Source organism: Erythrolamprus reginae, chromosome Z (genome assembly GCF_031021105.1).
Source record: "Erythrolamprus reginae isolate rEryReg1 chromosome Z, rEryReg1.hap1, whole genome shotgun sequence".
Lineage (NCBI taxonomy): Eukaryota > Metazoa > Chordata > Lepidosauria > Squamata > Dipsadidae > Erythrolamprus > Erythrolamprus reginae.
In genome coordinates, this window is record NC_091963.1 from 72,055,743 (window position 1) to 72,069,730 (window position 13,988).

Below are 13,988 nucleotides of genomic sequence, written 5' to 3' on the forward strand. Positions count from 1 at the left end.
CTGAGGAGTTTAACACGTTTTTCGCTGATAAAGTCGCTCAGATCCGGGCCGACCTCGACTCCAATTGTAAAACAGAGTCGACTGACAATGAGTCAGTCGAGGTGACTGGGGCACGTACTTGTCCACCTGTCTGGGAAGAGTTTGATCTGGTGACACCTGATGAAGTGGACAAGGCCATTGGAGCTGTGAGTTCCGCCACCTGTCTACTGGATCCGTGTCCCTCCTGGTTGGTTTCGGCCAGCAGGGAGGTGACACGGAGCTGGGCCCAGGAGATTACCAATGCTTCCTTGGGGAGGGGAGTTTTTCCATCACTCTATAAAGAAGCGCTCGTGCGCCCCCTCCTCAAGAAGCCCTCCCTGGACCCAGCTGTCCTTAACAACTATCGTCCAGTCTCCAACCTTCCCTTTATGGGGAAGGTTGTCGAGAAGGTGGTGGCACTCCAGCTCCAGTGGTCCTTGGAAGAAGCCGATTATCTAGGTCCCCAGCAGTCGGGTTTCAGGCCCAGTTACAGCACGGAAACCGCTTTGGTCGCGTTGATGGATGATCTCTGGCGGGCCCGGGACAGGGGTTTATCCTCTGTCCTGGTGCTCCTTGACTTCTCAGCGGCTTTCGATACCATCGACCATGGTATCCTTCTGCACCGGCTGGAGGGGTTGGGGGTGGGAGGCACTGTTCTTCAGTGGTTCTCCTCCTACCTCTCTGGCCGGTCGCAGTCGGTGTTAGTGGGGGGTCAGAGGTCGACTCCTAGGTTTCTCCCTTGTGGGGTGCCTCAGGGGTTGGTCCTCTCCCCCCTGCTATTCAACATCTACATGAAACCACTGGGCGAGATCATCCAAGGACATGGGGTGAGCTATCATCAATATGCAGATGATACCCAGCTTTACATCTCCACCCCATGCCCAGTCAACGAAGCGGTGGAAGTGATGTGCTGGTGCCTGGAGGCTGTTGGGGCCTGGATGGGTGTCAACAGACTCAAGCTCAACCCGGATAAGACGGAGTGGCTGTGGGTTTTGCCTCCCAAGGACAATCCCATCTGTCCGTCCATTACCCTGGGGGGGGAATTATTGACCCCCTCAGAGAGGGTCCGCAACTTGGGCGTCCTCCTTGATCCACAGCTCACATTAGAAAAACATCTCTCAGCTGTGGCGAGGGGGGCGTTTGCCCAGGTTCACCTGGTGTACCAGTTGCGGCCCTATCTGGACCGGGACTCATTGCTCACAGTCACTCATGCCCTCATCACCTCGAGGTTTGACTACTGTAATGCTCTCTACATGGGGCTACCTTTGAAAAGTGTTCGGAAACTTCAGATCGTGCAGAATGCAGTTGCGAGAGCAGTCATGGGCTTACCTAGGTATGCCCATGTTTCACCATCACTCCGCAGTCTGCATTGGCTGCCGATCAGTTCCCGGTCACAATTCAAAGTGTTGGTTATGACCTTTAAAGCCCTTCATGGCATTGGACCAGAATATCTCCGAGACCGCCTCCTGTCGCACGAATCCCAGCGACCGATTAGGTCCCACAGAGTGGGCCTTCTCCGGGTCCCGTCAACTAAACAATGTCGGTTGGCGGGCCCTAGGGGAAGAGCCTTCTCTGTGGCGGCACCGGCCCTCTGGAACCAACTCCCCCCGGAGATTAGAACTGCCCCTACTCTTCCTGCCTTCCGTAAACTCCTTAAAACCCACCTTTGCCGTCAGGCATGGGGGAACTGAAACATCTTCCCCTGGGCATGTTTAATTTATATATGGTATGCTTGTGTCTATGTCTGTTAGTATATGGGGTCTTTTTAAATCTTTAAAATTTAAAATTTAGATTATTTATGATTTGTTTCCACGTGTTGTGAGCCGCCCCGAGTCTTCGGAGAGGGGCGGCATACAAATCTAAGTAATAAATAAATAAATAAATAAATAAATAAATAAATAAATAAATAAATAAATCAAGTAATACTTTCTCCTGTTTTAGAAGAACTTTTCATTCAACATCTTTTTACATTTTTCATAATTAACTCTGAGAAATGTAAAATATGTTGAATGCAGGATTCTTGAACACAGAATGTAACTTTAAACTGAGCAATAAAGACCCCAACTGTGAATTTTATGTTGGAGCCAATTTCTGGCAGTACATTTTGATTGAAGCAAAACATTTGCCTTAAAGCTGAGTGTAAACAAATACATGATCTTTTCTGCAAAACAACCGTAGATGTGCACCTGTCTACTTCCTGATTGGTAGTTACCTTTTTATTGGAAGCAAGAAGTCAGTGAGGCAGCAGGTAGCCTACATTATTTTAATGAATAACATCATAATGGGAAAGCAATTTTTGATTCTGTCATTGTTTTCTGGTAGAGAATTGAAAATGCAAATTTTTTAAAAAGTGATGGTAAGAACCAAGATAATCAGATTGGACATCTTTCAAATATTACGTTGATATTTACAGTATTTATCAAGTTAAAGCATGAATAGCCGATTAGGAGGGAGAGATCTCTGTATACATGCAATTATATATAATTTCATACATGCACTAGGAGAAAGATTGTTATTATATTTTATTCTTTATATTCCATCTGTGGGAGAAGGGTTTTGATTTTACAAAAGCCTCATACTATAATGTGGAAAAATTAAAAATTTCTCTGTTTAATATGTTACCTAAATCATTAGAAAATGGGTGTTTTGACTATTAAGCTTTGATTATTATTAGGTGTAGACAGTAATGGGCAGCCAGAATTTTTACTGCCACGCTGTGGATGTGGCTTATTTTGTGGGTGTGGCTTGATGGTCATGTGACTGGGTAAGAGTGGCTTGCTGGCCATGTGACCAGGTGGGAGTGGCTTGAATGATAATCATCGTTCAAGTGAACTGTTAAGTCCTTGATTTACAACCTCACCAGTGTCTCTCTCTGGGGTGACAATTTGCTATCCTTCCTGGGTCACACCATACCTCAGATTGGGTAACTAGGCAAATGGGTGCCGATCAGCTGTTGAGAAAAGAGGGGGGAGGAAATGTGCTCCCTGCAGCTGGTGCTGGTCTCCCTGCCACTTTCCGAGGAGGAGGAGGAAAATGGGAGGGGGAGATAATCAGCTGGAGCTGGGCACACAGCTTCATTTCCACTGGTGGAACTGTGTTCTACCCCGTCCTGCCGCCCATCCCTGGGTGTAGAACTCTGCTTTATATAATCAGCTGCAGTGATATAGCAGTGCTTTCAGATCAGAATATCATTTCTGATCTATTGTTTGTTATAAATTATTTCCTCCTTATTGAATAATCTATGAAAATTATTTGATTATATAGATTTCATGCTAAATCTATGAAATGTATTCAAAAGAGGAGATACAGTGATACCTCATCTTACAAACGCCTCGTCATACAAACTTTTCGAGATACAAACCTGGGGTTTAAGATTTTTTTGCCTCTTCTTACAAACTATTTTCACCTTACAAACCCATCGCCGCCGCTGGGATGCCCCGCCTCCGGACTTCTGTTGCCAGCGAAGCACCCATTTTTGCACTGCTGGGATTCCCCTGAGGCTCCCCTCCATGGGAAACCCCACCTCCGGACTTCCATGTTTTTGTGATGCTGCAGGGGAATCCCAGCAGGGAAATCCCAGTAGTGCAAAAACAGGCGCTTCGCTGGCAATGGAAGTCCAGAGGTGGGGTTTCCCAGTGAGAGGAGCCTTAGTAAAATTGCAGCATCGCAAAAACACAGAAGTCCGGAGGTGGGATTTCCCATGGAGGGGAGCCTCAGGGGAATCCCAGGAGCGCAAAAACGGGCGCTTTGGCTGGCAAAAAGGATGAATTTTGGGCTTGCACGCATTAATCGCTTTTCCATTGATTCCTATGGGAAACATTGTTTCGTCTTACAAACTTTTCACTTTAAGAACCTCATCCCGGAACCAATTAAGTTTGTAAGACAAGGTATCACTATACAATGAAAACATATCCTTTAACTTCTTTCAAATAATTTTTTTTCTTCTCTATTTAGAATTTAAGTATAGCTTTTATAAAACATTCTAATGATTAGATATCTTTAGATGATGAAATTTTTCAAACATCCATAGAAAAATAGTACATAGATAAGTGTATTGGAAGTGTCCTGTGTTTTGTTTTGCTTTTTTTAAAAAAGAAAAGTTATTCCAGATGCTGCAAGTGAGAGAGTGATTTATCTGAGTCAGATAATTTTCTCTCTATAGTCAATGACTTTATTTTTTTATCATGATGGTGATAATAATCATGAAGATAAGACAGCTGAAATAATTTATTATTTGAAGGATTTTTTAAAAATATATTTTATTTAATTAGCATATTTGTATAGTCATCCATCTCAAAACATGGAGTTCTGGGTGGCATAGCCCTTTGTATACCACACAAATAAATCTAATCTATTTGTTTGAGGTTATTAATTTGGGTTTACTAAATAAGAAAGAAAAATGGTAGTCTGTAAATTTGGTTGGCTACTGGGTAAATTTTATTAGGTATTATGTTATCTAATAGAAAATAGAAATCTGTTCTTGTACAAAATCAAATCAATCTATCAATGATTTCTGTCTCTAATCTACATTTTTGTTCGTGAAAATGTAAATTCCTTAAATATTATCAATTGGAAGAAATAAGCTACCCTAAAGGCAATTCTATCCACGTATTTGAAATTAAGTCTTTGGAATTTTCTGAAAACCAATTGGAAAAAAGATATTTGTTATGGCACAGGGTTAGATTGCAAGATGCAAGACTAAATACAGCAAATGAATGCAAGGTATTCTGCGAAAGGTTCAAATCAAAGTTGATTTTTCATTTCACATTTAAGAAAGTTTTTTAAATTGTTAATTTCAACTTGGTTTAAGCAACCAATATTTTTCCTGGGTAGTTGTCTTATTTACATTTGTAATTTTCAGATTTAAACAGAAATGTGCTCACATTATTTGAAGCAAACTAGAGGCTACTTTGAAGAACAACATGTTGTTCTCTATTCAGATATATATCCAGTGTCATGATAGCCACAAATAAAAACACCAAATATTTTTTCTGGTTTACATTTGCTTCATCAGCTTTGAAAAGTTTTCTTTAATTATGAGCAATTAATCCTAAAATACTTTGTAATTAACTATGCAAAGAACATTAAATAATTAATAATTATATAACATTCAATAACATTTTCAAAATTATGCCCCATGAGTAAAATTCAGAAATATCAAGGTTGCCTGTAGACTATAGCACAGCAATTTAGATTAACATTTTTTAAAATTCTGTATTGTTATTCAGGAGCTAAAGCAGTGATAGTCTTAGTAAAAAGATATCAGATTCCAACATTTTTGGCTATATTAAACAATATTTTATTTAAACTTTGCAATATAATATATTATTTAATTTCTCAAAATCTTTTTTCCAGCACTGGTTGACAGAACTGGAGATCTTTGCTATGATTTTTGCAGCTGCTATACATGACTATGAGCATACTGGAACTACAAACAACTTTCATATTCAAACACGGTGAGTGCTGAAATATGAGCTATGATCAAACAAAACTAAAAAATGTTGAGGAGTTTAATAGTTTGAGATACATTAAATTTCTAAGTCTAAACTTCATTAGTATAGTTCGAGCTTTGTTTCTCACAATTTGATCATCAAAAGTTCCAGGCAGATCATAAAATTATAGTTAACAGTTTTAAATATGGCAATATTTTTTTATATAATTAAAAGCTAGAGTGACAATTTATGATGTATTATCATATACATAAACCTCATATCTACTTCTATGCTTTTTCATAATATCTTATTTAATAAAGTTTATTGATGTCTGACATCACAATTTACCATAGGTTTTTTGTCAACTCTTAGTGATATCTAATTGAGACATTTTTCCTCTCTTTGTTATAATTGTCACATTTTTTCCTCCATTGAATGGAGGAAATTTTTCATGTTTTCATTTTTAAGTTAATAAAATACTAAACCAATTAATTTTATTTGAGAATCTAAAATAAATTGAATAACATTACATTATGGTTTACTTTTATTTAATGGATTGATGGACATATAGCAGAAATTTGAACACAGGTTTGTAACATCTTACAGCCAGACTTTTAGAAAAAAATTCACAGAAAAGAATCTACATTGCATTTGTGCAGTCTTTATCAATATATATGTGCCTATTAATGATGTGAAAAGCACAGACAGCTACAGGTGAATAAAAAGATTTGATGTTCACATTTGAATATAGCACATCTCCAGTAATTTGTTGAAGATTTGGGTGAAGATGGGGGCCAATTGAGAGGCCGCGCACCATCAGCGCAGGGCCGACATTTGCGGTGGTGTCAGATGAACACGGCATGGACTTCCGTGTGCTGGGAGGTCTCACATGACAGAGAGAGACCTCCCTGAATGCTCAGTGCCAGGTCACATGGCCGGAAGTGACGGGGCCAGCTAGCGGCCTTTTTAAAAAGGCTTGCAAGCTGCCCGCTCTTTTCTTTTTTGGTCTGGCAGCTAGCAAGTGCAGACAGGCCCAACGAGAAAGGGGGAGCGGAGCCATGGCGAGATGAAGAGGACATCGGCGATACAGCCCCTGGGATCGACCCAATCGCCTGGGGAAATGCAGGTTCACTCGGCATCTGATGGTGGGTGGAGGCGGTGGCCTTTTTGCCCATCTGTTGTCTTTTACCAGCCCTGGGGATTGAGGCAATCCCCAGGGGCAACACAGTTTTGTTTCGCTGTAAAGACACAGCACCCAATGGCGGGCGATGTCAGTGGCAGTGGGGTTTTCTCTGCCATTTCCATGCTAGTCCTCCTGGGGACAAAGCGATCACCTGGGACAACAGGGGGCCCTCGGTGTCTAGCTGTGGGCACTGGTGGTGGTGGCAGTAGCTGTTTTACTGGCTGTCACCATTTCTGGAGGCCCTGGAACCATGGCCATTACCAGGGGCAGCACGGGGTTGTCCTCCTCAGGGCCACAACTCCCGGTGGTGGGTGTTGGCAGCGGTGGTGATTTTTGGGCACCCGGGATTGAGACATTTGCCAGGGGCAACTGAGGCTTGTCCCCTGCTGGGCTGCAGCACCCGATGGCAGGCACTAGCAGTGGTGGTTAATTTTGCAGTGGCGTCGCCGTTCTGGCCCTTGGGATCAAGACTATCATAGGGCCAGGACATGTGTGCTCCCTACTGGCGGCGGACTTTTTTGCGTTTGGAATCAGTGTAAGTTGAATATATGATGGTTCTAGATCCCTGCAGATAAGTTAATGTTGTTCAAGATCCTTGCAGATAATTTAAAGTTTTTATCTTTAAATCTCTCCCAAGTGAAAGAATTAACGTTTTTGACTACAGTAACTGTTTACAGAAATCACAATTTTATTGGGGTCTTTCTTGGCTCAACAAAAGCCAGTGCAACGAAAGATTTGGAAGATCCTCAAGGTTTTTTCTTTTTCTTTTCTTTACATTGTGAATTTACTGGGGATTGACCCACTGTAGAAGGTAGGGAAGATTATCTTTATATCTCTATCTCTATCTCTATCTCTATCTCTATCTCTATCTCTATCTCTATCTCTATCTCTATCTCTATCTCTATCTCTATCTCTATCTCTATCTCTATCTCTATCTCTATCTCTATCTATATCTATATCTATCTATCTATCTATCTATCTATCTATCTATACATACATATACACAGTGTTCCCTCGATTTCCGCGGGGGATGCGTTCCAAGACCGCCCGTGAAAGTTGAATTTCCGCGAAGTAGAGATGCGGAAGTAAATACACCATTTTTGGCTATGGACAGTATCACAAGCCTTCCCTTAACACTTTAAACCCCTAAATTACCAATTCCCATTCCCTTAACAACCATTTACTCACCATTATTACTGGTACTCACCATTGAATAAGACACTTAGTGATCCTGATATTTATAAACAAAATTATTTATTAACAATAATTATTATTTTTGCTATTTATTTGCAAAAATTATTAGTTTGGCGATGACATATGGTGTCATTGGGTGGGAAAAAGCGTGGTATAGGGGAAAAACCGACGGTCTTGGTATATTCGGGTTTCTTCCCATGTAGGATTTGGAAATTTCTGGCGACGTTTCGATGAGGTCTCACTCATCAGGAATCTGAGCTTCAGGAGGTAATTTGCATACCCCTGGTGCATGCTGGGAAGAAGCTAAAAGCTCACCGCGAGGCAAAAGAACACCGGGTTTGCTGACCAGGGAAGCAGAGGAACTCACCACCCAGGAATCTGAGCTTCAGGGGGTAATTTGCATACTCCTGGTGCATGCTGGGAAGAAGCTAAAAGCTCACCGCGAGGCAAAAGAACACCGGGTTTGCTGACCAGGGAAGCAGAGGAAATCACCAACCCAGCAACAAGAGCAGACATGTCACCTCTGCACTCTCCCGCACCAACCCTGCAACCTACCACACACATAAAGAACAACACAGAGAGTGAGAGAGAAGATACACCAACCATGCACACAGAAGTCACTCCCCGAACAAGCATAGATGAAGACGGAACTGAATCCATGGTGTGCTGCAGTTTGTGCTCCATGTACTCACTCCTCCCCTCGAACCTCCAAAACTTTACCTGCAACAAATGCAAACTCATCCAGCTACTTGAGGAAAAAATCGAAAACCTAGAGAAAAACCTAACAACCCTGAAGCACCAACATCACAACGAGAAAATCCATCAGACTCCCAACAAAACCAACACCCCAGAGGAGCTAAGCCGAATCCACGCCCCAGAAGCAGTAAATAGCTGAACACACATCACCCTAAGATGAAAAAACAAGCCTCCACCAACTCCAACCCTCCTCCTCCCAACCCCACTGCCTACAAGCAACAAATATTCAGTACTCTCAGAACAAGAAAACCTGCAAACATCTGACAAAGAACCACCAAGAACCAAGCACAACACAACTCCACCAAAAGCCTCAACAACAGAAGCTAACCTCCCTCACCCCAAGCCAGCCAAAAAGAAAAGGAGAGTACTGGTAATTGGAGACTCAATCCTCAGGGGAACTGAGCCTCCCATCTGCAGACCAGACAACCAATCTAGAGAGGTGTGCTGCCTCCCTGGAGCTAAAATCTCTGACATAACTGAAAACCTCACCAAAATACTCAAACCCACGGACTACTACCCACTATTGGTGATTCACGCGGGAATCAACGACACAGGGAAAGACATGAACCAAATTATGAAAGACTATGACCACTTGGGCAACACAATCAGAAAAACAGGTGCTCAGGTTGTTTTTTCCTCCATCCTCCCCACTAGAGGACGACACCCCGCCAGAGAACGCAAAATCCCGCAGATAAATCACTGGCTTAAAGGATGGTGTCGCCATAAGAACTTCGGCTTCCTTGACCATGGCCTGCACTATCTCCAAGAAGGGCTTCTAGCAAGCGACGGGCTACACCTCACTAGAGCGGGGAAGAACCTCCTAGGCAACCGACTAGCCCAACTCATCAGGAGGGCTTTAAACTAGCTCTGAGAGGGGAGGGTGACCAAACTATATGACAAAACACTGAACAAAACAAGGAAGGGGAACGGGACAAGCCTACAAACAAACCTGAGATTAAAAAATTTCTACCTGCAAACAAACACAAACATCTAAAATGCCTGTACACGAACGCACAAAGCTTGGGAAACAAACAGGACGAACTGGAATTATTAATACACGAGGGCCAATATGATCTAATTGGAATCACAGAAACCTGGTGGGACGACACACACCTGGAACACACAGATAATGGGTTACAACCTCTTCAAGAAGAACAGGTCAAACAAGAAAGGAGGAGGTGTTGCACTATACATCAAAGACCACTACACTGCCACAGAACTACATCCAACCAAAGATGATAACCCCCTAGAAATCATATGGGTCAACATAAAAGAAAAAAAGAGCAACACCACAATTGGAGTATACTACAGACCACCCAATCAAACAGACACAATGGACGACCTCTTCACATGCCAACTAACAGACATATGCAACAAACACAGCACAACAATAATGGGGGACCACCCAGACATCAACTGGAAAACTAACTCAGCACCAAGCGGAAAGTCTGCCAAATTTCTTTCCAGTCTAGCTGACAACTTTCTAACCCAAAAAGTTGAAACAGGAACCAGAGGGAATGCTATATTAGACCTAATACTAACAAACAGGGAAGAAACAATAGAGGGAACAGAAGAAGAAGGGAAACTGGGAGAGAGTGACCACGTCATCCTCAAATTCAACATAGTGCAATCACTAGCTACTATACCCAACACCACTACAGTCCCAGACTTCAGAAAAGCGGACTTTAACAAGCTCAGAGCGAACCTTGAACAATGCCCCTGGAACGAACTCTTAGAAGGAAAAACCACTCAGGAAGCCTGGGTGATCCTAAAAAACAGCATCATAGACGCCCAAAACAACGCAATCCCCATGAAAAGGAAAAACAGGAAAACCAAAACTAAACCTGCATGGCTAAACAAAGCCCTCGCAGATGACATAAAAGGAAAAAAAGCTAAGTACAAACAATGGAAAGAAGGACTCATAACCAAAGCGGAATATCAGCAAACAGCCAGTTCCTGCAAACAAAAAATAAAAACAGCAAAGGCACAATATGAACAACACCTTGCAGCGGAAGTCAAAGACAACAAAAAAAGATTCTTCCAACACATCAACAATAAGAAGAAAATCAAAGAAACAATCGTCACACTAAAAAACGAAGAGGGTAAAGAAATCACAGACAGCAATAACCAAGCACAGCTACTCAACGCCTACTTTGCAACAGTCTTCACGCAAAAGGGAACCTCCCTCCAACCAATCTGGAATTTAACTGCAACAAACTGCCCCAGAACTGAACTCAACATAGACAAAAGCACAGTGAGGGACTACCTGAGGGAACTCAACGAATACAAATCACCAGGGCCAGACGGACTTCACCCCAAAGTCCTAAAAGAATTGGCAGACACCATAGCGGAACCACTCCTCCTCATCTACCAAATATCCTGGATCACTGGAGACCTACCGGAAGACTGGAAGCGAGCTGACGTAGTCCCCATCCACAAAAAAGGCAAAAAGACCAACCCAGGTAACTACAGACCAATCAGTCTGACCTCTATACCTGGAAAAATACTGGAGAAAATAATCAAAAAACAACTTACCCACTTCCTAGAAACAAACAAGATCATATCCAATAGCCAGCACGGATTCATCAGAAACAAATCATGCCAAACCAATCTCATATCATTTTTCAACACCATAACCAAGTCAGTTGACCAACGCAACTCAGTGGACCTCATATACTTGGACTTCAGTAAGGCTTTCGATAAAGTCGACCACAATCTCCTAATCCACAAACTAGAAAAAAATGGAGTAGATTACTACACATGTAGATGGATAAACAGTTGGCTGACCAACCGCACCCAACGAGTTGTCCTCAACGGCACCAAATCCACATGGAAAAAAGTAGACAGTGGAGTACCACAGGGCTCTGTCCTGGGTCCTGTACTCTTTAACATCTTCATCAACGACCTGGACGAGGGAATAAAAGGGGAACTAATAAAATTTGCAGATGACACCAAGCTGGCGGGGGTAGCCAACACCCTTGAGGACAGGCTCAGAGTACAAAAAGACCTAGACAGACTATCACAGTGGGCCCATACCAACAAAATGAGGTTCAACACCGACAAATGCAGAGTCCTCCACCTCGGCAAAAAGAACCCTAGACATACATACAGCCTGGGAGATACCCCACTCAGCAGTAGTGACTGCGAAAGAGATCTTGGAGTCTTGGTGGACAATCAAGTAAACATGAGTCAGCAATGTGCAGCAGCAGCCAAAAAAGCCAAATCAATCCTAAGCTGCATCAACAGAGGAATACGCTCCAAGACCAGGGAAGTACTAATACCACTCTACTATGCCCTGGTCAGACCCCACCTGGAGTACTGCATCCAATTCTGGTCACCTCACTAGAAAAAAGACATCGAAACTCTGGAGAAGGTACAAAAAAGAGCAACCAAAATGATTAGGGGACTCGAAACCAAGACTTATGAAGAGAGATTGAGAGAACTGGGCATGGACAGCCTAGAAAAAAGAAGGTCTAGAGGGGACATGATAGCAGTTTACAGATACTTGAGGGGTTGCCACGGTGAGGAGGGGGTCTCTTTATTCCCCAGGGCACCAGAGGGCCGGATGAGGAACAATGGTTGGAAGCTGACCAAGGAGAGATTCAACCTGGAAATAAGGAAGAACTTCCTGACGGTCAGAGCGATCAACCAATGGAACTGCCTGCCAGGGGCGGTGGTGAACTCCCCAACTCTGGACACCTTCAAGAGGAGATTGGACTTCCATTTGGCTGGGGTGCTGTAGGGTTTCCTGCTCAGGCAGGGGGTTGGACTCGATGACCTAACGGTCCCTTTCAACTCTATTAATTAATTAATTAATCATCTTCAGGTTGGTGTTTCTGTCCTTGTTCTAAGGCGAACACTGCGAGACCTAAGCTGCCTTCCTTCTATAAATACTGGTGGCTGGGTGTGGTTTGATGGCTCAGCAATTGCCTGCTGTGTAGAAACTTCCTGGTGAGTCAGTGGGGTAACATCTGGGGTCGTTGATGTAGCTGAAGTATGCTGATTAGTTAATGGTTGTTGATTAGGCGTGATATCCTGGGTAGTTGGAGCTTGCAGGCTGCTTGATTGTTTTGCAATATGTGTTCTGAGTCTAGTTTCTGTTTTTATGGCTGGGTTACGTTTGAGGGCTGGTTTCCAGATTTTATTTATTTATTTTATTTATTAGTTAGATTTGTATGCCGCCCCTCTCCGAAGACTCGGGGCGGCTCACAACATGTAAAAACAAATCATAAGCAATCAGACAAATTTAAAATATTTAAATATTTAAAAAACCCATATACTAACAGTCATACACACAGACATACCATGCATAAATTAAACGTGCCCAGGGGGAGATGTTTCAGTTCCCCCATGCCTGACGGCAAAGGTGGGTTTTAAGGAGTTTACGGAAGGCAGGAAGAGTAGGGGCAGTTCTAATCTCCGGGGGGAGTTGGTTCCAGAGGGCCGGGGCCGCCACAGAGAAGGCTCTTCCCCTGGGGCCCGCCAACCGACATTGTTTAGTTGACGGGACCCGGAGAAGGCCCACTCTGTGGGACCTAATCGGTCGCTGGGATTCGTGCGGCAGGAGGCGGTCTCGGAGATATTCTGGTCCAATGCCATGAAGGGCTTTAAAGGTCATAACCAACACTTTGAATTGTGACCGGAAATTGATCGGCAGCCAATGCAGACTGCGGAGTGATGGTGAAACATGGGCATACCTGGGTAAGCCCATGACTGCTCTCGCAGCTGCATTTTGCACGATCTGAAGTTTCCGAACACTTTTCAAAGGTAGCCCCATGTAGAGAGCATTACAGTAGTCGAACCTCGAGGTGATGAGGGCATGAGTGACTGTGAGCAATGAGTCCCGGTCCAGATAGGGCCGCAACTGGTGCACCAGGCGAACCTGGGCAAACGCCCCCCTCGCCACAGCTGAAAGATGTTGTTCTAATGTGAGCTGTGGATCGAGGAGGACGCCCAAGTTGCGGACCCTCTCTGAGGGGGTCAACAATTCCCCCCCCAGGGTGATGGACGGACAGATGGAGTTGTCCTTGGGAGGCAGAACCCACAGCCACTCCGTCTTATCCGGGTTGAGCTTGAGTCTGTTGACACCCATCCAGGCCCCAACAGCCTCCAGGCACCGGCACATCACTTCCACCGCTTCGTTGACTGGGCATGGGGTGGAGATGTAAAGCTGGGTATCATCCGCATATTGATGATACCTCACCCCATGTCCTTGGATGATCTCGCCCAGCGGTTTCATGTAGATGTTGAATAGCAGGGGGGAGAGGACCGACCCCTGAGGCACCCCACAAGGGAGAAACCTAGGAGTCGACCTCTGGCCCCCCACTAACACCGACTGCGACCGGCCAGAGAGGTAGGAGGAGAACCACTGAAGAACAGTGCCTCCCACCCCCAGCCCCTCCAGC

General features: G+C 43.8%; 1 protein-coding gene across 1 annotated transcript in view; it reads left to right on the plus strand.

Annotated features, from left to right (window-relative positions):
- The window catches only part of PDE1C (phosphodiesterase 1C), a 671,297-nt gene that overhangs the window by 399,817 nt on the left and 257,492 nt on the right, over positions 1–13,988 (plus strand). The window contains exon 10 of the mRNA XM_070726332.1: positions 5,374–5,474. Within this exon, the coding sequence (XP_070582433.1) occupies positions 5,374–5,474 (101 nt within the window). The remainder of the gene's footprint in view (positions 1–5,373; positions 5,475–13,988) is intronic.